We start from the raw sequence: 27,538 nt of genomic DNA on the forward strand, positions 1-27,538 counted from the left end.
TGAGGATACCAAACTGTTCATCTACCAAGCCTGCATCCTTAGTATTACCTCTGGTAGTGATACCTACACAGTATATGTCAGGCAGGAGAAACACCTTTGCTATTTCAGACATATTCATAGCATCTCTTGGCAGGACAAGGAACACCAACTGCAAGATCCTGAAGTGTGTTAATTCCATCAGCAGGTACACATTACTAAGCCAACAACATCTGCCCTGGCTCAACCACATTCATTAGATTGATGATGGTTGCTTACCCCAAAGACCTGTACAGTGAACTGGACACTGGGTCAGGACCTGCAGGATGTCCCTATCTCCTGCATGTGAGATATGGTGGACATTGACTCTGACAACTGGGAGATAATCACTAACGACCATTATCTCTGGAGGCTGACTGGAAGGACATTGGAAGGGATGAGCAAAAATGGAAAGCTCAGCTGACCGAGAGGACCCAGAGAAAAACAGGGGCCAGTGAATCGTGCATCTTCTCAGCCCACTGTCTCCCTCTGCAGCCAATGCAGCAAGACGGCCAATGTCAGAGTGCAGCTCTTCAGCCATACCAGGTACTGCTTAACAGAGAGTTGATGGCCAAGGCGCAAACCATCATCTCATGAGATGGAAGGCAGACAAAGAACCAGCTTTTATAACAATAAGAAGGCTTTATGGTAATTTCAATAGATATATTTTTTATTCATATTTTTTTTAACTGAATTCAGATTCCCAAACTACCATTGTGAAATTGGAACTCAGATTCCCTAGATTATTAGCCCAGTAACAAGTACTATATACTGCAGTGTTAAATGTTCTGTTTATTTTACCACAGGAGAAACAGCTCAGTAGAGCCCTTTCTGAGCGGGCCCATTGTCCACACACACATTTTCCAGCAAGGATCACTGGGCGACTTTCAGTAACTGTTTTTCCCTTCCTAATGCAGAGAGATTGAGTAAATTGGTTAACACTCCATTGTGTCAGTTTGCTGTGATGATGACCCTTTCATCTTTGGGTCAAAAGGTTCTTGGTTCAAGCTTCTTACTGGGGGAACATAACCCATGTTGATACTCCCAAGCCGTATTGAAGGAGTGCTGTATTGATGCTATCAATACAATGTTATCCTTTGAATGAAATGTTAAACTAAGTCTCTGTCTGCCTGTTCCGCTGGCTGAGGTGAATGATAAGGATCTATGTCACTCTCTGAAGAAGTGCATGGGAGTTCCCCACTGGTTAGCAGTTTTTCTTCAACCAATATCGCCAGATTGGCTGAGCCTTTATCTGATGGTTATTGTGGCATAGTGCTGGTGCAGAATGTTTGCTTACATAACAATCATGGTACTTCAACAGTTGCATTAACTGTTTACATTAGGTGTTCTGATATGATACTGTATATAAACAATTATATCCGGATCCCTGGCTGAGAGCATGGAACTAGATACCCAAACTTGTCCTCCTGTAGTTGAACCACAATTCAATGCATTTACTCACTCAGCCATTAAAAAAAAATCTTCCTTAACTCTCAGGATTAGGTCCAAATTTGTATTTTCAGTTTATTTGATTTCAAATTGACAAATCCTCATCCAACATGAATTTGGAATGAAACCTCTTGAAAGGGGCAAATCCTTCAGCTTCTGTTGTTTAAAGAAGCAGATGGGTGTATTTCCTATGAGTCACGTCAGGCAAATTGTACATGTAATCTGTATAATTATGAAGGCAACAAACTTCACATTGCTTTGTTCTTTTAGTCTTTCTCGGCTGACACGTGTTCCTCTTTTTAGAGCTGTGCAGGATTCTGCACCACGCACCGCACGAAGAGGGTTTGAGGCGTTTGTGAAAGTGAGATGTGAACGGTAGCGAATTCCTACGTGGGGAATGGTTGAGGGAGAAAGAGGCCAGGGGTGTTTTGAGGGGGCTAATTGGACTTGTTCAGGGATGAGAGATCACTGCAGATCCCTGGCTAGGAGAGCTGTGACTCTGTTTCACCAACCCTGTCACTTTTAATATCTCTCTCTCCCTCTCTCTCTTCAGTCTGGGTTTTATTTAAGCAGCAGACACGTCGTCCCCGCAGTGAATTAGACCAGAAGCATTAGCTTGCAGAATATATGCCAATGAGCTAATGATTCTGACACTTTGACAATACTAGCCTTACAGCAAAGCACCCACACAGCAAAGCCCGTTTTTGTATCTCATATTTTTTTAATGGTGAAATGTTTGTCAGAAAGAAACGGATTTATTTTCTGTCAATCCAGGCTATAATATCAGGGGTTATCCGGTTCCGGTCCTAGGGCTTCAGACAACTAACAAAACACATCTTATTTCTGCTCCGATAGTTCCCTGTTATGCCTTTCAGATACAGGGAAAGTAGTGAAAGCATAAACCAGTTGAATGTGGCAGTGCCGCCTGCCCATTGATTGCTTATGAAGCATCACGTGATATGCCTGCATTTTCGAGCAAAAAAAAAGTGTACCTGTAAAAATGGGAATAACAATTTTAAGAAAAACAAGTTACAAAGAGGTACGTGGTTATTTGCAAGTATATAAATAAAATATCAAATAGAAAAATATTCTCTTTGAAAATATATACTTAAGTTGGGGTTCTAACTGGAGGGAAGCCCATTGCTGAAGCTAGCAATGAGAAACTTTTACATGCCAGGTAAAATACTGCTGTTCAAACAAACCTGCTCTGGGTGTGAGTTAGCAGAATGCTGGAGTATCTCTTGGTTGGTCTATATGTGAGACTAAACTTTAATATCACTTAAATACACACAGTTCCAAAATGTATGATGTAAGCCTTTCACTCATTGTCAAAAGTCTATGTTTTTTTAAATCCAAAGAGCCATCACACAACGCGATCAAAAATTGCAAATCAATTTGGTAGGATTTTAATTTTATTCTGGAGGATTCCAGCTGGGAACATGAATATTCTATCCCAATATGATGGTATGAACTTCAATGACAGGCTGTCCCCTTCACAAATCACTTTAACCCAACAAATTAAATTACCAGCAAACTTGAAGCAGAATATTTGTGTCATGTTCTTTTTGGTAAATATATTTTATAGGTTTCTTTTTATTTTGCAGGTCTTCTGCCATTTCTGCTCAGGCAGGAAACACCAACCTGTTCCCAGGCCTGTGGCTCCAACAAGTCCAGCCTCTAAAGAATTTAATTGGGGTGACTTGTACACCAGTTATTTTTTTCGTCCCCAGCCCAAGTGGGAGGGAGCACGGGCCTCCCCTGAGCACTCATTCTAGATTGGCTGCTCGTGTTTGGTGAATTGGGTCTCACCACACTATGGCACTACTGATTTCATTATAAGCATTAAACTGTTGCAGAAATTCTTGACACCCATGGGGCTGCTTTCTTAACATCTGTGAATCTTGGGAATCTGATATCGTGGGAGTTTTGTAATGTAACTTATTCCCTTTACTTAGTTAAATATTGGGGGAAAAAGGGGAGAAAAATCATTGAATGTCCCTCAGTAGATCCCAAAAGCATAGAAACTAAACGTCAGAGCTTAAAGTAGGTCCAAAAGGTTAGTCTGTTATCCCAATAAATTCTATGGTTGAAGCTGAGGGCAATGTGTAATCCCCACAGCAAGACAACCTATGGAGCTTTTCCACTTAAATTGAGCAGTGCTTCTTCAAATTTACCCAAGAAACGTTAAATTTGCATTCAGAATGTGCCATGTTTTAGTGACTTTGCAACATATATTGGGGTACATTTCTGGGGTACAGTTAATTGGGTGGCTCCCTAAGTAGCTATTACTTTTATGGGAGCCTAGGCAATGGCTTTCAGCCAACAATTTCGACAGGTACAAAACTACAGTAGAGCCCATTCGCAATGTCATTTGACACATGAATTCTCGCTGCAGTTTTTAAAAATCTTTCTAAGGATGCTGAAGAAAACTGTAAAACCTGTTACTGCTCTAGGTGCCATCAACAAACCTAGATCACAAGTTCTTATATTTAGATGAGTCCTGTATCATATGGTATGTATGTGTTTGAGAAAGTATAAAGCTTTTACACAGGATTCACTAATGATTGTGAGTTGTTGCAATCTCCAGCACAAATAGGGTCACAAATATCTGAACCGAATTATTTCTTGTGAGCAAGCAACTGGAAGCAGAGAAAGGACTATTTATAATGTAATATACTTGAATTGAGTTTAGTTTGATATTATCGTTCTCTGATAAGTAGACTTTGATTTTGCAATACCTAAAATTTTTGATTGTTTGTATCTCTTGAAGAGATGCAGGCAATAAAACTCTAATCTCTGGTGCGTTAATACAGAAAGGCCTTACTTCAAATAACTTCACTAGAAAGCGACTGAATGTCTCCTTGAATCATGCTCTCAACCCAAAAGGTTCATGAAAGGTTATTTCCCATTTAGGCATGTACAATAATCCTATATCTATGGTCCAGGTTGGGGTCTACATTCAGCACTTAGTGATTCCCATACTAGATGTCTTTTTGGTCAATTAATTGAAAAGATTGAATTGTAGAAGGCATAGCTGAAGAGGCAGAACTCTGGCTACCTACAGTGGTGAATTGGGTACAAATATAGATATGACTGATGTCCATAATGCAAGAGTGCCAGTCATTTTTAGAAGCATAACCATGGAAGCAGTCTTCCTATTAGCTGACACAGTACGACACTGGCATTAATCGTGCCACTATCCATTATCTATAACAATCAGATGAAGGACAATGTCAAAAGTGAAAAATGCCAGGGATGTAATTTAAAAGAAAGGTATGCTACTTTCAAAATTGAGATTGGACAATGTTTGCACTTGGCCATTGATTAAAGTATGGAAAATGTTTAGACTAAGAGAGGAGGTATAGCTGTCAAATATTAATTTAGAGACAAAGGGCTGGCTTTTTCTGCCCCGCTCACTGCAAAAACACCATGAACGAGAGGCCGACAATGGAGAACTCCATTGACCTCGGGCAGGATTCTCCGGTCGCTAGGTGAACACAGCCGGAGTAACCCGCTCATTGAGTCATCTAATTTCAGTTTCTCAGTTATGCTGCCAGGCACAATGAGCTTCCTGCATAGTATCAAAGCTCTGGAGATGGTTTTCCAGAGAGCACCACATTCAATTCCCAGCTTTTCCTTGACCTCCCAGTTCAAGAGATTTCAATAAAGGAATCCAAACAGTGTCTTAGCAAGGCTTATCTGCTGAGGTGTAGTGCTTTGAGAGCTTATGTCTCAGGGTGAACAAACTGACTGGGTCTTTTCTACTGTCTGACCAATGCACACCTTCCATTGGCCAAACCTGAATTGGCAATTATTTTCCTCTTTGTGACTGAAGAGGCAAAATAGCAATGGGGACCAAAAGAGGGAACCATGGGAAGGATGAAATAAGTTTATCTTGTTGAACCATAGGATTTATGCAGCTTTAGAACTCGAGATTAGTTATTGAACTGTCTGCTCCCATGATGACCCTAAATTGTCAGAGGCACTGTAGGTAAAATGATAGAGCACCTACTGAAACCTACAATTCATTCTATTCCATTTAATGCATGGGGTGAGGGAACAAGCTACATATAGACCAACCAACGGGTAAATTGCATTATAGTCACTGAAATACTTATTGTAATAAAACCAACAGAGCACAATTTTCAGCTATGATCCAGGATGTCCTTTTCTGAAAAATGCAACAGGACCAGGGATAAATAGAAAAACAATACAAATCAAATTAAGTATCAATGTATTAACCAGGGTAATAAGGTTCCCTTATCTATAAAAAAAAAACATTTTTTGTCAATAATCATGGTCAGCCATACCTGTAGCATATAATATCCCTTTATCCCAGCATTCAGGAACTTCCTTTCAAAATAAATTAATTATTTTAAAGAGCATTTGAATCTATGAATACCTTGATGTAAATTTTAAAATTAATTTGTTAATGAGTCCCTCTGTATCAGTCCAGCCATGCTTCTTGTTAGACAATTGATGTATATGCAAAGTAGTGTCAGAGAAATATTGGGAAAATATCCAAATGAATGTGTTATAAGTCAGGAAAGAATCTAACATGTTTACCTTAAAAAAAATTACAAATATTACTACCCGTTAGTGCTTAGTTTTACTTTCATTCTATAACATAAATAAACTTTTCTTTAGGTCTCCAAACAGCTCCAGTGAGACTGGACAAGACACATATTTAGTCATTGTCAAACAAAATGATCTGCACTTCCTCCTGCCTTGCTCTGAATGTGAACACATCATTTCTGGGATGATGCAACTCAGTCATTTCCAGTCCTCAATAGCACTGAACAATGTTTGTGTTCCTTTGCCATCCGTTGACTCTCCTAGTACTCAGTTACTTACTTGGCTTCACACTTTTTTATGTGTGCAAGTATTGTTTTTGTTTTCTCAAAGCATTGGCTTGCGCCATAGTCGAGCAGAATTTCTTGTGGAGAATATGAAAGTGGGGAGAGATTGTAAAGTGCACAGCATTCTGGGAGTTGTAGCTTGTTCACCCACTACTTGCCACACAGATATCAATAATACTGTCCATGAGAATGGACTGCAGCTCCCAGACTGCATTGCATTTGTTGCAGACTTGCATTGGCATTAGATATGTCAAATTGCAACTGATTCCTCTTTTATGATAATCATGAGATGGAAAGGTCAGCCAACTTGTAGCATCCTTTTAAGCAAAGAGTGCATTTTTAAAAGAAGTAGCTATGATACTGATGCTGTGGTAAATTGGCATGAAATTCCATTATTCTTTTGTTGACTCCTTCTCATTTCTTTCCTCTCCATTTCTCTTTCACTGTGTCTCTTTTCCCCCTAGCGTGAAGTGTTTTATTTTCTGTTAGTATTACTTCCTCACTTGCAGGTGAAGACTTCAGTCCTTTCGCTGCACGTGTTGCACTTGACGAAGCAGCACCAATGGAACTTGCAGTTGCACTGCCACACTTTGGTATACTGGTGGGTATTGTAACCTCGACCACAGCACATCAGGTCGCAACCATCTCCATGATAAGAGGTGCGATTACATAATCTTCCCTGTGTGCCTACACTCCCCGTTGAGCTGTCCTCCTCGCAGTAGTTCGGCGATCGCTCTGTATAAACTAGATCTGTGTCCATGGGCTTTCGATAGGTCCTGGGCTTCTTGATTTTAAGAAAGGTGGGCTGTCGTAATCTGGTGGCCCTGACAGCTTCAACATGGACAGCCTCACTGTACTTTTCTTTCAAGATGTATCCAATTTCTCGAAATTTGGGAAGAGTTGTCCAACATGTCTTGGTTGTACACGAACCGGAGACGCCATGACATTTGCATTCCAACTTCATTCTTTCTTCCAAAATCTATTAAAGTTAGAATAACAAGTGTTACGTGTGAATTGTAAAACACTAACATTGCACCCTTTATCAATATCTTGACTTCAGTTTTGCTTTATTTGAGTTTTGGTTCAGTTATAATGGTTGCTCTCCAGCAAATATTGGGGATGCTATTCTTTGATGATAAGGTAACTATTTGCATAATTTGCTTGTTTGTAATTGTATAGAGCTGTAGAATATTATTCGGTTAATGTATTTAAACAAGTCTGCTCTGCCAGTGTATTGTCTTGTTTTTAACTTTGACTTTTGTGTATATTTTTTTTAAATCACCCTCCATAGTTTATCTTTCTAGTTAAGACAAGTCTGACTAATTTGCAGAAAGAAGAGCAATATAATGACCAGGGTACGAGGCATTTAGGTAGATGGATGAAGTGTTCCACTTTGGATTCCAATTACAGGCCTACAGTATTTTAATCTATCTTGTCTTTCTGATGTTGACACACCTGAATTTTCAGTTTTTCTTTAAGGTTCATTGGGAACAATGTAACGGGGAAACAGCAGATGCATTCTGGCCGGGGTTAGAGGGGTCGTTCTAGGTGGGTCAACTCCGCTATCTAACGACACTCTGCTTTTCCTCGGGCCCTGCCGAGGCAGCATCCAGTCGCATTTCCTGTACTGAGGAGCTCCGCTCAGGAAGAGACCGGGATGCCACTCGACCCTAAACTTCCCCCCCCCTCCCCCCCCCCCCCCCCTCCCCACCCCCAGTGCCCCAACTCACCTGTTGGGGGGTCCCCGAGTCCCCGCACCCCACCTCATATGGGCAGGACACCCCTGAACTCGATCCCTGGCGTGGGCAAAGTGCTACCTGGGCACCTTGGCACACTAACCTGGCACCTTGGCAGTGCCACCTGGGAACCCTGGCAGCACGTAGCACTCCCCAGATGGTACTGCCAGGGTATTAGGCTGGCACCCTGCCCAGATACCAACCATTTGGGGCCTCCGACACCTGGGAGACCCCACACAAGTGCTGTCCTTCCTGGTCCCTGTTTGTGGGGACCAGAGCTAAATGGTGCCCGGCTGGGGTCTCCTCGGGGACCAGTTTGATCTGGCATCAACAGTGATAAGCTGACTTAACTCTGCAAGTCTGGATCCCACCCACTGTGGGCGGGATCCATATCGCGACATCTTGCAAGTTCTCGTTAGACCTCGCAAGGCATAATGACCATTGGGAATCCCGGAAAAGGCCTCTCGCGGGATCTACCGGCCGTGTCCCGTCCTGCTTCCGATGGGACATGTTGGTAAATCGCATTCACTAAATCTACTTTATATCTATGAGATTGAGTTCAATCCTCAGGATGCCAGTGTACAGCCACAAGTTTTCTCCTACTTGTTGATTGAAATTCTCTATTCCATTATCACTGTACACAACAATTTCAGTGTATTTGTCCCTATTAGCCCCCTATATTATACAATTACCTGGTCACTGGAGTTTCCTTGCATACGTAATTCCTCCATTCTTTACGTTCATTATGTTAGTTGTGATAAAATGTATATTTGAAACCATCTTAATGTATGTTGGGATTTTCGGAAAAGTCCCCATGAGGGGATATTGTTTAACGGTGGTCAAATTTGATACCTTTTGAAGTTGTCTAGAGGTACCACAGCTCGACTACAAAATAAAGTTGGTTTCCTTTCCCAAACCTGTGAACGATATTCCTTACTGCACTCAGTGGAAATGGTTTTGTTTCCCGCATTAGTTTGCCCTCCATGTTGAAATGAAATGAAATGAAAATCGCTTATTGTCACGAGTAGGCTTCAATGAAGTTACTGTGAAAAGCCCCTAGTCGCCACATTCTGGCACCTGTCTGGGGAGGCTGTTACGGGAATCGAACCATGCTGCTGGCTTGCTTGGTCTGCTTTCAAAGCCAGCGATTTAGCCCAGTGTGCTAAACAGCCACTTGTAGAGTGGCAATTTCATTCTGCAGGCTCAGTGTCTGCCCACCAGCTGCTAAATAGCTACTTAACCCAGCAACAGAATCACGGATCCACAAGAAACTGGGTTTGAGATTCTGCCACTAGAGTTAAAGAGGCCTATTTATCAGTTCAAACTAATCTCCCAGAACCTGAACTAACAAGCTCCACAAGCCGTCCTGTGGTAAATGGCATCAGCAATGGGTTGATCCTTTATGTCTCAGATGTGTTGAGGTACATGATAACCAGTGAGAAAAAGTTTGCGTGCTCCAGTGACTTGACAGACATTTAGACTGCATGACGGGACAGAAAACGAACAAAAGCATGATGCTAAACCTTTAAATTAGATCAACTTGTTCTCTCACATCAAAAAAACCTGCGTCTTCTACACAAGGTGAGCCGGTTTTGCCATTTACTTCAGCGGACTAACTTCCATCTATTTCCCATCCCTTTCCCCTGTTGACAGTTAAGATGTTTCAACTGGTATTCGGAATGATACTTTTTTTTGTTTCTAATTCTTTCTGTTGACGGTCAGGAATGTGGAATATGTCTCGAGGAATGTGATGTTCTCTTTTACTCTGTTCCTTTACTGCTGATCAAGAATCGGATCTTTAATCCACTCATCTCTTTGCCAGGAACCAACGAGCCCTAACTATATTAACATGACCTAATAATACTAGTTGGAATATGTAAATTCCCACTGGAAATAATTGGGCATCTGAAAGAATGGGATAATAAGCTGGTTATACATAAGTTTATTATACATAAGCTAATAAACAGGCTACAAGACCCTTTGCATTTCTTACATATCTGTTGATTGTTTTATAACCGAGAACCTGCCCATGGTATAGTACCATCCAAACTAAATAAATCCCATTGCAAATAAATACAATAGTCAAATACCCACTGTAAAATGATACATGTCCAGTCTGTAATGGGTGTGTAAAGATTGTATTTTTAGCTATTTAAGTACTGAGTGCAAATGTTCATGCTGACATGCACTTAGCTGACATGACAAAGATTAAACAAACATCTGTACATCAGCAAATTGTAATTATAAAACTACACCACAGATCATTTCTCCCGTATCAGATATTGACATTCTGAAAGTTTGGTAAAAAATGTGAAGGTTTTGATTCCATGCTGCTGCATCCAATGTGGGCAAGTCATAATTCACATTGCACAGGGTTATTGTCACACTTGCTGGACAGCTAGCTGTAAATTCGGTTAGCTAACAGATTGACTAGCCAAACCAAAAGTACACAAGCCAAATTCCTGCAAAATCAAAGTTATGCGGCCAGTGGTGAGGAAACCCTCAGCCAAAGAGTAGGCTGGCAGCAAATAGCAATGATGGAGCATTCTATTAGGAGTTCATGAATCTTTTGGGAGGGTTTAAACTAGTATGGCAGGGAGGTGGGAACGGGGGCTGCAGGCCAGCAAGTGTAGAGACTGGGGAAGAGCTTGAGACTAAGGCAAATATAGAAAAGAGGGCGAGCAGGCAGAGGAAAGTCGCTGATCTCAGTGGGTCTGCCGTGCGTTTGCTTCAATGCAAGAAGTATAACAGGTAAGACGGCTGAACTTAGAGTTTGGATTAAAGTGGGGAATTAAGACATTGTTGCTGTTACGGAGACATGGTTAAAGGAGGAATAGGGCTGGCATCTTAACGTTCCGGGATATCGATGTTTTAGACAAGATAGAGGGGGTAGCAGAAAGGGTGGGGGAGTTGCATTACTGGTTAGGCAACATATCACAGATATGATGAGGGAGAATATCTTGGAGGGATCCTGCAGTGAGTCATCATGGGTAGAGCTCACGAAGAAGAAGGGTGCAATCACAATGTTGGGGTTGTACTATAGGCCTCCCAACAGCCAGCGGGATACAAAGGGACAAATATGTAGTCAGATCCATGAAAGATGTGAAAATCGCAGGGTTGTTCTGGTGGGTGATTTTAATTTCCCCCATATTGACTGGGAACCCCTCAGTGGATAGCAATTTGTTAGGTGTGTCCGAGAGGGGTTTTTGAAGCAGTATGTTGATAGTCCAACCAGGGAGGGACTTACTGGACCTAGTATTTGGAAATGAGCCCGGCCAGGTGACCAAAGTTTCAATTGGAGAACATTTTGGCAATAGTGATCATAAGTTTTCAAATATTCATAGATAAGGACAAGAGTGGTCCTCGTGTGAGGGTGCTAAATTGGGGGAAAGCTAACTACAACATAGAATGTGGACTGGGAATGGCTGTTTGAGGGTAAATCCACATTTAATATGTGGGAGTCCACTAAAGACCAGTGGATTAGAGTGCAGGACAGGTATGTCTCTGCGAAAATGAGGGACAGAAATGGTAGGATTAGGGAACCATGATGACAGGGGAAATGGTGATAATAAAATTATCCAGCTTCAATAAAGAAGGTTCAGAGGGGAAGTGAAGAAACAAATAAGAAAGGCAAAAAGAGACTGACAGCAAACATAAAAGGTAATCAAGAATTGTTCAATAGGCATTAACAGTAAAAGAATGTTATAAGCAAGTGGGGCTGGTTAGGGGCTTAAATGAAAATTTATGCATTCATTTTGCATCTGTCTTTAATAAGGAGGGAGGTGACTTCTTCATAAACATAGGGAAAGAAGAGGTATTTGAGACACTTGGGATAAAAATTGATACAGAGTAGGTAGTAGGGCAGCACGGTAGCATTGTGGATAGCACAATCGCTTCACAGCTCCAGGATCCCAGGTTCGATTCCAGCTTGGGTCACTGTCTGTGCGGAGTCTGCACATCCTCCCCGTGTGTGCGTGGGTTTCCTCCGGGTGCTCCGGTTTCCTCCCAAGGTCCAAAGATGTGCAGGTTAGGTGGATTGGCCATGATAAATTGCCCTTAGTGTCCAAAATTGCCCTAAGTGTTGGGTGGGGTTACTGGGTTATGGGGATAGGGTGGAGGTGTTAACCTTGGGTAGGGTGCTCCTTCCAGGAGCCGGTGCAGACTCGATGGGCCGAATGGCCTCCTTCTGCACTGTAAATTCTATGAATTCTATGAATTAGATAAGCTGGCTGTACTTTTTAAAAACTAAATTTAAAGTACCCAATAATTTTTTTCCAATTAAGGGCCAATCAAGGATAGTAGTGGAAAGTTGTGTGTGGAATCAGAGGAGATAGGGGAAGCGTTAAATGGATATTTTTCATCAGTGTTTACACTGGAGAAAGACAGTGTTGTCGAGGAGAATACTCAGGTTCAGTCGACCAGGCTAGATGGAATTGAGGTTCACAAGGAGGAGGTGTTAGCAATTTTGGAAAGTGTAAAAATAGATAAGTCCCCTGGGCCAGATGGAATTTATCCTAGGATTCTCTGGGAAGCCAGGGAGGAGATTGCAGAGCCTTTGTCCTTGATCTTTATGTCGTCTTTGTCGACAGGAATAGTGCCGGAAGACTGGAGTATAGCAAATGTTGTCCCCTTGTTCAAGAAGGGGAGTAGAGACAACCCTGGTAATTATAGACCTGTGAGCCTTACTTCGGTTGTGGGTAAATTGTTGGAAAAGGTTATAAGAGATAGGGTTTATAATCATCTTGAAAAGAACAAGTTGATTAGCAATAGTCAACTCGGTTTTGTGAAGGGTAGGTCATGCCTCACAAACCTTATTGAGTTTTTTGAGAAGGTGACCAAACAGGTGGATGAGGGTAAAGCGGTTGATGTGGTGTATATGGATTTCAGTAAGGCGTTTGATAAGGTTCCCCACGGTAGGCTATTGCAGAAAATAAGGAAGTATGGGATTGAAGGTGATTTAGCGGTTTGGATCAGTAATTGGCTGAAAGAAGACAGAGGGTGGTGGTTGATGGCAAATGTTCATCCTGGAGTTCAGTTCCTAGTGGTGTACCGCAAGGATCTGTTTTGGGGCCACTGCTGTTTGTCATTTTTATAAATGACCTGGAAGAGGGTGTAGAAGGATGGGTTAGTAAATTTGCAGATGACACGAAGGTCGGTGGAGTTGTGGATAGTGCGGAAGGATGTTATAGGATACAGAGGGACATAGATAAGCTGCAGAGCTGGGCTGAGAGGTGGCAGATGGAGTTTAATGCGGAAAAGTGTGAGGTGGTTCACTTTGGAAGGAGTAACAGGAATGCAGAGTACTGGGCTAATGGCAAGATTCTTGTTAGTGTAGATGAACAGAGAGATCTCGGCATCCAGGTACATAAATCCCTGAAAGTTGCCACCCAGGTTAATAGGGCTGTTAAGAAGGCATATTGTGTGCTAGCCTTTATCAGTAGGGGAATTGAGTTTCGGAGCCACAAGGTCATGCTGCAGCTGTACATAACTCTGGTGCGGCCGTTCCTGGAGTACTGCGTACAGTTCTGGTCACTACATTATAGGAAGGATGTGGAAGCTTTGGAAAGGGTTCAGAGGAGATTTACTAGGATGTTGCCTGGTATGGAGGGAAGGTCTTACGAGGAAAGGCTCAGGGACTTGAGATTGTTTTCGTTAGAGAGGAGAAGGCTGAGAGGTGACTTAATAGATACATAAGATAGTCAGAGGGTTAGATAGGGTGGACAGTGAGAGTCTTTTTCCTCGGATGGTGATGACCAACACGAGGGGACATAGCTTTAAATTGAGTGGTGGTAGATATAGGACAGATGTCAGAGGCAGTTTCTTTACTCAGAGAGTAGTAGGGGTGTGGAACGCCCTGCCTGCAACAGTAGTAGATTCGCCAACTTTAACGGCATTTAAGTGGCCACTGGATAGATATATGGATGAAAATGGAATAGTGTAGGTCAGATAGGCTTCAGATGGTTTCACAGGTCGGCGCAACATCAAGGGCCGAAGGGCCCGTACTGCGCTGTAATGTTCTATGTTCTATGTTCTAAGGGGCAATTTAGCGTGGCCAATCCTCCTAACCTGCACATCTTGAGGGTTGTGGGGGTGAAACCCATGCAAACACAGGGAGAATGTGCAAACTGCACACAGATAGTGTGACCTGGGGCCAGGATCAAACCTAGGTCCACAGAGCCGTAGACAGCAGTGCTAACCACTGTGCCACCGTGCCGCCCTATCTTTCTGATTTTGAGGAAAGTCAAAACAAGGTTTTCTTAATAATAATGAGAAGTCCGGCAACATCTATGGAAAGAAATTCAGAGTCAACATGTCAGGTCTGTGACCTGTTATTGAGCAAAGTCACTGAAACATTAACTCTCTATTTCTTTCTCCACAGATGCTGCCTGCCTTGTAATTTCCAGATTTTCTGTTTTTATTTCTGATTTACAGCATCTGTAATACTTTGCTTTTCTTAAATTAAGGCTTCCTTAACTATGCTATGGTGCCAGTTTAGCGGATGACACCACTGTACCAGAAGATTGTGTGTTCAAGCCCCACTTCAGCATTAAAACACGGTATCTAGGCTAAGAATCTAGTAGAGATGCCATATTGTTGGATCTTTCAGTCCTATTTTCAAATAGTTGCTTCTTCCTTGGCCAGATTCCGAACCATCTGCAGATAATTGTCTAGAAATGGCACCATCTGAGTCGCCTCCTTATATTCCTTATGTTCAAGCATTCAATCTCACTTTTTTCTTCAGTTTAAATATCTAGCAGAGATTGTTAAGGGTGGAAACGGGATTTGAAATGTTTCCTTGTTTATTTATGTTTTGGAATATTTACTGTGTCGGTTCAGGTTGTCCGGCACAGATTAACAGAGCTCAAAAGTCTCTCAAATTAGCACTGGAAGTGCTAAGTGAAACTAGTGTGGGAATTCTTAGCCTAGCTGTTGTCAGTCGGGCACCTACAGTTCAATTCTATCCTCAAAATGACTGCAATTGAGACGAATGGTGGGCATTCTCACTAAGAGAGGGCACAAAGATGGCAATGTGAAGATCATGCTGGTACAAGTTCGGAACCAACATTGCTGAAAAAAACCTGAGGGGGACTCGGAAATTTATTTAACCCATGCGTGACCTGGAGTGCAGAAATTTCATCTTAAAATATCTCACTAATTAGCACAAATACACACAAGAAAAAGTCAAGGTATTCATCAGGTGCATGGGAATTGAAGTTCTCCCTGTCCAGTGTCTCAGGTACATAGATTTTACCTTTCTCCCAGCCTCATTGTTATGCAGATTCATCAGCCTCCTGGCATTTTTTTTTATTTCCCTTGCATCTACGAATTTCCTTGAGAACTCGATTCCATATTTGATGTCTGCAGAGCAGCCTCCCCATTTCCAGCCTTCTTCTTGGTTGTAGTAGCCCTGTTTCTCTCGATCACAGCCACAGTTACTCAGGTTTCCTTGACTACACGCAGCAGTCACTGCATGAGCGACACCAGCCGCGGTGATGGCATAAGTGAATGCTGCTTCTCGGCTACCTGTAGGCACAGGATGGCAACCATTAGGACATCAGGCACCTGTGGACTTTTTTGCTGTCCATAAAATCATTTTTACAGCATTAATGAAACAGTGCGTGGGCTGACGGTTCATTTCACCACAGAATTATCAAACCACCAAACAGACCCAAAGGACAAATGGATATTCTTAGTTTGTTATTGGGGTGACCATTCATGGAAGTTCTTGGAATGCACCACCTAAAATGAAACGAAATGTTCTCATTGTTAGAAGAGCAGACATTAATTCAGCTATTTATTCATTTAGGCAAAACAGGCAGCAAGAGCAGTTGAGGCTGAGGTGATTAGGTTCTTGAATAGAAACTAGATAAGTATGTAGCTGCAAAAAGGATAATTGTTTCTCGGGATAGATATAGGCCGGAATTTTTCTGCGCCCGCTCCCCCCACAGCAGGTTTTCCCGTGGCAGAGGAAGCTTGCCGTTGGCCACTGGCAGTATCTTCCGGTTCCACTAAAGACTACAGTGTTTTGAATGGCTTGCCAGCCCTACCACCAGGGAACCTGCGGCGGGGGAGTGGGGGGAGGGGGGGGGGGGCCCACTTTGGCAGGAATGGAAAATCCCACTAACAGGAAGGGCTGCAGAATCCCATACATAGACTCAACTGATCATTCCATGAGTATAATGCATCTAGTGCTTTGGGCAGGGGTAATGTTGCCCTGAGAACAGCAGACCATTCAGTCTTATTGATTGTCAAGATGGATCAATATCCTGGAGTTATTAGCAATCCTCTATGAGGCTCAGAGAATTTTTCTGTGGAATTTCACCTCCGAAGAATAAGAATAAATCTTTGGCGCATAATCTCCAATGGGTTGCATTGTACCTAATGTACAGAAAAACACCTCTCCCCATCTCGCCGACGGCACCCATCACCAGCCCTTCCTTCCACAACCCACTGAGACAATGTGCATCACAGGCTGTACTCTTGTTCCTCCAACAGCGTGTTAAACTGGCATCTGCAAAGACAGCTGTGGTATTGGTCAGGAACATTGTGTAGTATGAAGAAAAAAAAAAAATCAAACCCATGCAAACCAAATATAACAGTAAAGTCTTTTTTGTACATGTCTGTGCAACAGCTATAAACTTGCTGCAGAGAGAACAAGACCTGATTTGCTAAAGATGATCTTGGCTGCGTTCTCACCATGGGGCGCCAATTCAAAGAAATCTCCAAGTATGTCTGCAACGGCAGAATGTCTGTGCGAAAGGAACATTCTTACAAGCTGGGCAAATGGCAACCGCAAGCTAGTGTTTTCTATCTTGCTGACTCCCAAGATTTCATTCTGAGAATACTAATTATATTCAAAAGTTGGAGAGCCTTGGCCATGCTGAAGAAAAAGCAGGTCACCATAAAATACAGAACAATGTACATGGTGGGTAGGGGGGCAAGCATAGAATATCCAATTGGTACTGTGATGAAAGTCAGAAAAGAAATGACCTTCAGTTGAGTTTGAGAGTCAGAGGTTGTGGCTCGAGGCCTTCCGCCCATGAGCTGGCCGGAGAATGTCTGCACGTGCACAGTTCAGGGTTTGCGCACCTGCGCTGGCTGAGAAAGGTTCAAGTTCATTGATTTCACCATCTTTAGGCCAGGAACTGGCCCCACGCACATGCGCAAATATATATGAAACTGCAGATCAGCTGACCTGGAACTGGAACGCAGTTCCAGAGAAGGTGTCCCGGGGAGGAGCACAGGGAGAAGGCCTAAACCAAGAAGGTTCCAAACCATGGAGTGGGACAGAAAGTCCCAGAAGAGTCTCAGGCAGAGACAAAGACAGGGATCAAGATAAATGACAAGAGAGAAGAAGACTCCAAGTTAAAGAAAGAAACAGGTAGCTAAGTGGGCTTGGGAGAAGTCCTGAAGATCCGATGAGGCAGCCGAAGGTTGGTGACTCCTTACTGCGGGCCCTTTGATGTTCTGCTTGGCATAGCTGAAGGTCTGAAATTGTGATGCAAGGTGAAGTTTGATTGAATGTGGAGGTCCAGAAGAAAGAAATCTCAGAGGACAACGTTGAAATCCTGAAGGTGGATCCCTGTTGAAGCCATCCCTGTTGGGCCATGTTTATTTCATGGGTGCCGTTGTTATAAAAGCAGCCCCATGGCTAGCGTTAGGACAAAGACGATTAGTTTGGGATATTTCTGATTAGATGGGGTATAAGGCGGGCTGACCGTGATCCCCGCTTCTATTTGCACTTGACTGTTGCACTCGGGCATCAGGAGGGTAGTCGGGTATTGTAAGGGGAGGCATGGAGCATAGAGTCTCGCTGTATGCAGATGAATTGTTGCTGTACATTTCTAATCCATTGGATTGAATGGATAGGATAATGGGCATAATAGAGAAATTTGGTGCTTTTCCGGGATAAAGATTGAATATGGCCAAAAATATAGCGTTTCCAGTGAACGCCCTGGGGAGAAGGACAGATTTGAGTGCCCTGCCATTTACGTTGGCCAGGAGAAGGTTCAGGTACTTGGGTTTCCAGGTGGCCCATGACCAGGCCGTGATGCATAAATAGAATCTGACTTGCTTGATGGAAGGGGTGAAAGTGGATCTGAAGAGGTGGTATGCCTTCCCACTATCGTTAACAGGGAGGGTGCAGACGGTCAAGATGAACTCCCTGCCGATGTTTTTGTTTGTGTTTCAGTCCCTCCCTACATTCCTGCCAAAGGGCAGCACGGTGGCACAGTGGTTAGCACTACTGTCTCACGCGCCAAGGTCCGAGGTTCGATCCCCGCTCTGGGTCACTGTTCGTGTGGAGTTTGCACATTCTCTCCGTGTTGGCATGGGTTTCACCCCCACAACCCAAAAGATGTGCATGGTAGGTGGATTGGCCACGCTAAATTGCCCCTTAATTGGAAAAAATTAATTGGGTACTCTAAAAAAAAATTTAAACGGTATCAGCTGCCATTATAGTATTTTCAACTTAATCTGGAATCAGCATTAATTTAAAATACAAAGATACCTTTTTTTTCTTTTGTTAAAGGAGCCACAGTCCTTAACACTCTGAATGTGCAATTGAATAGGAGCAACATGTCATACCTGTAGAGTAAAGATTACCCAACTAATTCATACACTTGATTCTGCTTTTGTCATCCAATCATGCAATTATCCCAGTTGTGCACGGTGGCAATGTGCTGAACAGTCGCATGAAAGGTGGCTCTCCCCTGGAAACTTTAACTTAGGTCCTGTTAACCTGAAAATCGGTCATTAAAACCAACAAACTCTCCCCCCTGCCCAACTCCACCCTCACACTGAACTAACAACCACCTGAGGAAATGCCCTCAAATCAGCCAAGGAGCCAGAAAGACAGTAAGAGCAGAAAGAGTCAGGAGAGGAAGATCCAGATCGCAGACAGAAGCAGCGAAGCGGAGCAGGACATGGCGGACCTAGAGGGACCTCCAATGCAAACGCTGGCGCACCCACTGGTAGGGCAGTGGATAGAGCTCCTTATCTAAGAGCTCCTAAAACATAGGCACTCCATTATGTAGGGCCATACTAATCGCTTTGGCCCCCTTCAAGGAGGAGTTGGAGCGGAAATTGGAGACCCAGGAGGCGACAGTGTGGGAATTGGAAAAGTGGCCACTGACCTGAGTAATAGGATCACCTTGTTGGAGGCAGAAGAGGCAAGATGGGTGGGGGGGGGGGGGGGGGGGGCAGGGAGCAGTCAAGGGGAAGGTGAAAGACCAGGAGAACAGGTCTCACCACCAGAGCCTCAGGATTTTCAGACCACCTGAGGGCACAGAGGGCAGAAACCCAACAGAATACGCAGCACAGATGCTAGGAAAGCTGGTTGAGGGAGAATGCTTCCACAACCACCCAGGAGGTGGACAGGGCCCATGGGTCACTTTGGCAGAGGTCCAAAACAGACGTACCCCCGCCGGCAATTGTTACAAAGCTTCACAAATTCCAAGATAAGGAGCGAATCCTGAAGTGGGCAAGAATCACGTGGTGCTGCAAATGGGAAGGGCATACGATCCGCATATACCAAGACATTGGAGCTCACCGGGCCAAGCGCTGGGTGGAGTTCAATGGGTCCAAGGTGGCTTTATTCAAGAACAAGGTGCAGTTCGGATGATGTACCCAACAAGACTCTGGGTGACAAACAGCAATAAGGAACATTATTTTAACATGACGGGAGAAGCAGACTGCTTCTTCCGGAAAAACGGGCTATGAAGACCGTAATAATGAACACACATAGACCATGGATAATGTTTCTTCTTTTTCTAAGCCGAATACCAGCATGTCCTGTGGGGGGGGGGGGGGGGGGGGGGGGGGGGGGGGGGGTGGGGGGGGGGGGAGTGGCATGCTGGGGAAGCACACAGCGGTATGGATGTGGTGAATGTGATTCACACCGGATTATAACCTGTATATACATGTGTCTATATTGTAAGTGCAGTTGCGCTACCTGACCTCCAGGGGGAGTAGCTCTAGGAATGCTCGAGAGTTGTACGGGGCTTCTCCCTTGGGTCCGCCCAGGACTCCTCCCCCAGGAGCTGCTGTGTAAAGATCAGTGCCACAGGGTCAGCCGGCCAGTTCACCGAAAGTTCAACGGCTAACAGGCTGGCTCTGTTGTAAGTATATTAAAACCGCTATTCTAATCCTACAAGCACGTGTCCGTAGAATTGTTGGTTCCAACAATTTAATATACTTAGGAAACAGTCGAAGAAATCATGTAAGCAGCCCTCAAGCCCGGACGCCTAGAACACGACCCACAGGATGCAGAGGCTAAGGAAATTTTTTCCCACTGGCTGAGATGTTTTTAAAGCCTACCTGGCAGAAGCCAGCACCGCCGGAACAACAGAGAAACAAAAACTCAGCCTACTGCACGCGAGGGTAAGCCACAGAACCTCCACACAGCTGAATCCGGCCGGTTCTTACACCGCAGCGCTGGCAATACTGGACAAAATGTATGTTAGGCCCATTAACGAGGTTTATGCACGCCACGTGTTTACGACTCGCCGTCAGTGGCCTACAGAAACGCTTGCCGAATTTGTAAGGAAATTGAACAACCTTTCCAATGACTGTAATTATCAAGCCGTTACCGCGGCTGAACATAGGGAGCTTGCTGTGCGGGACGTTTTCGTAGCGGGCCTTAGGTCTAACTATGTGCGCCAAAGACTGCTAGAAAAGGGGGCCCAGGACTTAGACACTACTGTGGAGGCTGCTAGCACTATGGAAGTTTCCTTCCACAGCCTCACGTCGTTTCCCGCCGACCCCGCAACCCCATGGTGGACCACCGACCAACTGTTCCCCCAGGCCTGTGCCGCACGGCCCCCCAGCTACCGCGCTGCCAAAGCCAGTTACTCTGCTGCCCCAGCCAGCTACTCAGCTGCTCCAGCCTGCCATTTCTGTGGCCAAAGCCAGCACCCGCGGCAGCACTGCCCAGCCCGATCCGCGATCTGCAGCAGCTGCGGGAAGAAAGGCCACTATGCCAGAGTGTGCCTCGCGAAAAGGGCGCCAGTTTGTAACTCCCCTGCAGAGAGAACAAATCGCTCCCAACACCAGCGGGCCCACGGGGCCCGAAACGCTGCGGCCTACGCCCGACTCCGCCCCCTCCCGCCATGTGCGATCCATGGGGGCCGCCATCTTGGCAAACCCCCACCATGCGGCCGGCCACGTGCGACTCATGGGGGCCGCCATCTTCCTCGCCGCTCACCACGTGCGATCCACGGGCCCCATCTGCATCAGCATGCTCAGAAAGCTCATCTGAAGAATACGACTTCCTCGGGCACTCACCACGCAGCCCGCAACTCAACGCGGTCACCCTGGATCAATCCCGCCCCAAGCACCTACGAAGTTCGATGGCGGAGGTCCAGATCAACGGGTACAGCACGCCATGCCTCTTTGACTCCGGGAGCACCGAGAACTTTATACATCCAGAACTGGTAAGACGCTGTTCGCTTTCTATTTTTCCGGTGAGCCAAACTATCGCCCTCGCTTCGGGCTCCCACTCAGTCCAAATCCAAGGATGCACCGTCGCTACGCTCACAATTCGAGGCGCTAGTTATTCTACACTTAAACTTTATGTCGTGCCCGACCTCTGCGCGCCACTCTTATTAGGCCTGGATTTCCAGTGCAACCTCAAGAGCCTCACCCTCAGCTTCGGCGGGCCCCTGCCCCCACTCACTATCTGCAGCCTAGCCACGCTGCGCATCTCCCCCCCCCCCCCCCCTCCTCTCTTCGCCAATCTCACTCCAGATTGCAAGCCAGTAGCTACTCGCAGCAGGCGATACAGCCTACAGAATAGGGTCTTTATCCGATCGGAGGTCCGACGGCTGCTCAGTGAGGGGATCATGGAGGCCAGTAATAGTCCCTGGAGAGCTCAGGTGGTGGTCGTCAAGACCGGGGAAAAATTTTGCATGGTCGTCGACTATAGCCAGACCATAAATCGCTTTACGCTCCTAGATGCGTATCCCCTGCCCAGAATTGCAGACATGGTTAATCAGATCGCCCAATATCGGCTATTTTCCACGGTGGATCTGAAGTCTGCATGCCACCAGCTCCCAATCCGCCCGGAGGACCGCCACTACACGGCGTTCGAGGCCGATGGCCGCCTCTTCCACTTCCTCCGGGTACCCTTCGGCATCACCAACGGGGTTTCGGTGTTCCAATGAGCAATGGACCGAATGGTAGACCAGTACGGGCTGCGGGCCACGTTTCCGTATCTGGACAATGTTACCATCTGCGGCTATGACCAGCAGGACCACGACGCCAACCTCCACCGTTTTCTCCAGACGGCACAGAAATTAAATCTCACTTATAACAAGGAGAAATGCGTTTTCCGCACAAACAGACTGGCCATCCTCGGCTACGTCGTGGAGAACGGAGTCCTGGACCCAGACCCGGACCGCATGCGCCCCCTCTTAGAACTCCCCCTCCCTCATTGCCCCAAGGCCCTCAAACGGTGCTTGGGGTTCTTTTCATACTATGCCCAGTGGGTCCCTCAATATGCGGACAAAGCCCGCCCACTCTTTAAGGCCACACGATTGTCCCTGTCTGCTGAGGCGCGCCAGGCCTTCAGCTGCATCAAGGAGGACATCGCCAAAGCAGCCATGCGGGCGGTGGATGAATCCACTCCCTTTCAGGTTGAGAGCGACGCCTCAGAGGTAGCTCTAGCAGTCACTTTAAATCAGGCAGGGAGGCCCGTTGGATTTTTCTCCCATACCCTATCCGCTTCAGAACTCCGACACTCCTCAGTCGAGAAGGAAACACAAGCCATCGTGGAGGCTGTTCGTCACTGGAGGCACTACCTCGCAGGTAGGAGGTTCACCCTCATCACCGACCAATGATCGGTTGTCTTTATGTTTGACAACTCGCAAAGGGGCAAAATAAAAAATGATAAAATCCTTCGGTGGAGGATCGAACTCTCCACCTATAGTTACGATATTAAATATCGACCGGGGAAGCTCAACGAGCCCTCGGATGCCCTATCCCGCGGGACATGCGCTAGCGCGCAGATCAGCCGTTCACCCCCTGTGAAAAAACTCGAGTACAGCGGGGGTGGTGGCTCACAGAGTTAGTCTGTCCGGTGGACGAATTGTTCTTTTCGATCCGCGGAGCACCGGGGTTGCAGCCTCTTGCGGTGGCTGGGTGGGTGTTGCGAGCTGGGGTACGATAGCAGACTCTGGGGCGGGTCTCGTCCGAACTTTATATATCTCTGGCTCGACCGGAGACTGGGGGCGCTGGGGGCAGGTTGGTTCTGGCACGTGGAACCGGTGGGGTGAGCTTGCAGAATCGGGGGCGCGAGAGGGCGGCAGCATAGGGAACGGTGAACTCTGCCATCCAGGGGTCACCCGGCTCGCCCATTACATCAGAGCTCGAAACCTGCCTTTCTCCAACGAGGAGGTAAAAGCGGTCACCAGGGACTGCCCGATCTGTGCGGAGTGCAAACCGCACTTCTATAGACCAGACAGGGCCCACCTGGTCAAGGCTTCTAGGCCCTTTGAACGCCTTGCGATCGATTTCAAAGGGCCACTCCCCTCCACTAACAAGAACATTTATTTCCTCAACATCATAGATGAGTTCTCCCGATTCCCTTTTGCCATTCCATGCCCTGACATGACCTCCCACACAGTCATTAGGGCCCTGCATAGTGTTTTCACCGTGTTCGGTTTCCCCAGCTACGTGCACAGCGACCGGGGTTCGTCCTTTACGAGCGACGAGCTGCGTCAGTACCTGCTCGACAAGGGCATCGCCTCGAGCAGGATTACCAGCTACAACCCCAGGGGGAATGGACAGGTGGAGAGGGAGAACGCGACGGTCTGGAAGACCGTCCTGCTGACCCTCCGGTCTAGAAAACTCCAAGTCTCCCAATGGCAAGAAGTTCTCCCAGACGCGCTCCACGCAATCAGATCCCTCCTCTGTACAGCTACAAATCAAACCCCTCACGAGCGACTCTTCATTTTTTCTAGGGACACTACCATGGGAGTCTCACTTCCGGCGTGGCTGAGGACACCAGGCCCGGTCCTCCTGAGGAAGCACGTCAGGGGGCACAAAACTGACCCCCTTGTTGAAAAGGTGCGCCTCCTCCATTCCAACCCCCAGTACGCATTCGTGGAGTTCCCGGACGGTCGCCAGGACACAGTATCCCTTCGGGACCTGGCACCCGCTGGATCCAGCCCCCCCTACCCCCGCTAAGGAACCCCTTACTCCGTTCCCTATGCTGCCGCCCTCTCGCGCCCCCGATTCTGCAAGCTCACCCCACCGGTTCCACGCGCCAGAACCAACCTGCCCCCAGCGCCCCCAGTCTCCGGTCGAGCCAGAGATATATAAAGTTCGGACGAGACCCGCCCCAGAGTCTGCTATCGTACCCCAGCTCTCAACACCCACCCAGCCACCGCAAGAGGCTGCAACCCCGGTGCTCCGCGGATCGAAAAGAACAATTCGTCCACCGGACAGACTAACTCTGTGAGCCACCACCCCGACTGTACTCGAGTTTTTTCACAGGGGGTGAATGTGGTGAATGTGATTCACACCGGATTATAACCTGTACATACATGTGTCTATATTGTAAGTGCAGTTGCGCTACCTGACCTCCAGGGGGAGTAGCTCTGGGAATGCTTGAGAGTTGTACGGGTCTTCTCCCTTGGCTCCGCCCAGGACTCCTCCCCCCAGGAGCTGCTGTATAAAGATCAGTGCCACAGGGTCAGCCGGCCAGTTCACCGAAAGTTCAACGGCTAACAGGCTGGCCCTGTTGTAAGTATATTAAAACCGCTATTCTAATCCTACAAGCACGTGTCCGTAGAATTGTTGGTTCCAACGATGGGAAAGGGGACGGTAAGGGCAGAGAGGTCCCAAGGGGGATCAGGGAATAAGGGGAGAAGTTAGGGTGGGTGGATAGAATGCCGGTTACAACAACACGTCGCGCATGGGGACAGCCGGAACATGTTGGCCCCAAACAAAGGGAAACCTCGGCAGGCAGGGACACTCCATAAGGTATTTATGGCTGACCCCGCAGGAGAGGGGGTAGATAATAGTCGCCTGGAACGTCAGGGGACTAGGCAGCCCGGTGAAAAGATCCAGAGTCTTCGCCCACCTGAATGGCCTGAGGCTGACATAGTCTTCCTCCAAGAGATACACCTGAGGGAGAAAGACCGACTGAGGGTAAGAAAGAGTTGGATAGGACAGACCTACTAAGCGTTCTATGGATCGAGGGCTAGGGGATTGGCCATACTGTTCAGCAAAAGGATGGCATTCACTGCGACAAAGACGGTGACAAACCTGGTTGGGGGGGGGGGGGCGCAACCCGGTTGGGGGGGTGGTATGTCATGGTAAGCGGTGTCCTGGAAGGGGCGCCGGTGGTACTTGTGAATATATATGCCTCTAACTGGGATGGCACAGACTTTTATAAAAAAGATCACGGCAGAAATCTCCAACATTATTACCCTCCCCTCCTTTTCATTGAATTTCTTTGCACCTCCTCCCTCTCTCCTTAAACCGCCTGTGTCAGTTCTGTCCTTTGGAGAATTAGAGATAAATGAATACATTCACAGTTTTCTATGATTTAATTTGTAAGACCAAAGCCACGGACTATTGTTAGGTTTGGGAAAAATATGTATTTTCTGTATAATGTCCTCTCACTGGAAGAACAGATTCGATGTGTTCACAGTATTTACCTGATAAAAAAGCAGTACTCGACTTAATGCCTGATTCCAAAGCAAAGATGGTGGGCGGAACTCTGCGGACGCCGACGCTGAAATCGCATCCGCCGATCGGCTGGAGAATCCCCATTTTCGCTGAAATCGGGGACGGTGCCGCTTTTGCAATGCTCCGCCACATCCAGAATGGAGTACTTGGGGAGTACGCTGCACACCGTATGGACGGCCTGAGGACATCACCTGAGGTCCTTCGATGGGCCGACTTCCCGATGGCGTAGGCCGCGTGTGCTCACACTGTTTGGAAACCTCGCGTCGCCAGCACCGCCACAGTCGGGGGGAGCTGTTCTGCGGGCATGGGGGGCTTTGGCGGGAGCTGGGGGCACTGGTGGGGGGTTGGTCTGGGGGTGGCGAGGGGTTGTACATGGGAGCAGTTTTTGGCAGGCCGGGTCCCGCGCGTGGCCACGTCATGTTACACGGGGCGGCACCGCAGGCCGCCACCGTGCGCATGCGCAGCCACGGACCGGGCAATCCTCCAGCCGTGTCCGGTAAAGCCGGGGCCTTTACGCTGCGCAGCTGCTAGCTCCTCACCAGACAGAGGATCGGTGCGGGGTCGGCACCGTTTTCTCTGGACTTATTCTGCAAATCGGAGAATCCAACCCAGTATGGCTAACTTGATGCTGCAAATTGCTTATTTGCACATGGAAGGAATTTCTCGTGCTGTTCATACGCAGCAAATATGTCTACACATTCCAGTTAGTTTTACATGGGAATGCTTCTGGGTGGGAACGAGTTAAAGATCTGCAAATCTTTTGCTGCAACATCTAATAATTCTGGAATGCAAACACAAGCAACAGATAGTCATCAGTGCCGATAGCATCGCCTCAGGCATCACACAAGGTGCAAGATTACAGATAAATCACTGGTTTGAAAAACACATTGAGTTTTAAATTCTAAAAATAACCCCTGGATGACCAAAAAGTAAAATATAACACTGAATTCCATGATTCTTTACAGCTCTCAGTGTTAAACATGCACTATACAAGGGGAAAGACAAAAGCTAGGAAATTACATAGCAATTAGATGACCTCAGTTGTTGGTAAACTTGATAAACATCATACAAGACATTAGTAAGCACTTTTTTTGGCATGTGTTAATTGAGTGCAGTCGGTGTTGATTGTAGAGGGCAGATCATGCTTGAATTATTTAACGACAAGTGAAGAGAAAATCATAGTGTATAGATAAAGGAAATCTAGTAGATGTTGTATATTTTGGTAAAGTGCCACGTAAGAGACTTGTTTTGAAAATTAAAATGAAAGTAACAAGGGTCAAAGGAATGATGCAGAAACAAAGCAATGAGTGGGGTAAATGATTATTCTTTTTTAGGATTGATATGATTTTCCCAGAGCTGTGTCCCCAGGGAAGTGTTCCAAAAACATCACAAGACTATGTTAAGTTCCAGATGCTTTTTTGCTTTTCAGTGTTGAAGTAACATCCTTATTTTAAATTATGAATCTTAAATTTCTTTTAGGGGACACCATCAATTTGATTGTGACTTTTCCCTTCATTCAAAGCTATCCTTCAGTCAGTGAGCAGTCCTGACAATGGAGGTTATTGGTACATCGAACAGCAGCTGACATTTCTGGTATTCATGTCGAATTGTTCACAGCGAGGTGCCATAAGCAACTGAGACGAGTAATGAGTTAATGCCTTTCGCTGATTTTGGTTGCGGGAAGGACAACAGAAAAACTTCCCCTCCTTCTTCAAGGGGTACTGGGGATCTTTCAAATCCACCTGGCACTCAGCAGATATCCCATTTATGCTGTTCACAAGCATC

The 27,538-nt window shown here is 46.1% G+C and overlaps 1 protein-coding gene across 4 annotated transcripts in view; it reads right to left on the reverse strand.

The window, feature by feature from the left end:
* Positions 1-2,170: 2,170 nt before the first annotated feature.
* The window catches only part of LOC119954628 (protein Wnt-7b), a 115,477-nt gene continuing 90,109 nt past the window's right edge, over positions 2,171-27,538 (reverse strand). For all 4 annotated transcript variants that reach the window (XM_038779968.1, XM_038779966.1, XM_038779967.1 and 1 more), the window contains exons 3-4: positions 15,312-15,583; positions 2,171-7,302 (exon numbers count right to left, since the gene is read on the reverse strand). In XM_038779968.1, coding sequence (XP_038635896.1) covers positions 6,823-7,302; positions 15,312-15,583 — 752 coding nt within the window. In that variant the 3' untranslated portion in view covers positions 2,171-6,822. The remainder of the gene's footprint in view (positions 7,303-15,311; positions 15,584-27,538) is intronic.

This window comes from Scyliorhinus canicula, chromosome 20 (genome assembly GCF_902713615.1).
Source record: "Scyliorhinus canicula chromosome 20, sScyCan1.1, whole genome shotgun sequence".
Taxonomy (NCBI): Eukaryota; Metazoa; Chordata; class Chondrichthyes; order Carcharhiniformes; family Scyliorhinidae; genus Scyliorhinus; species Scyliorhinus canicula.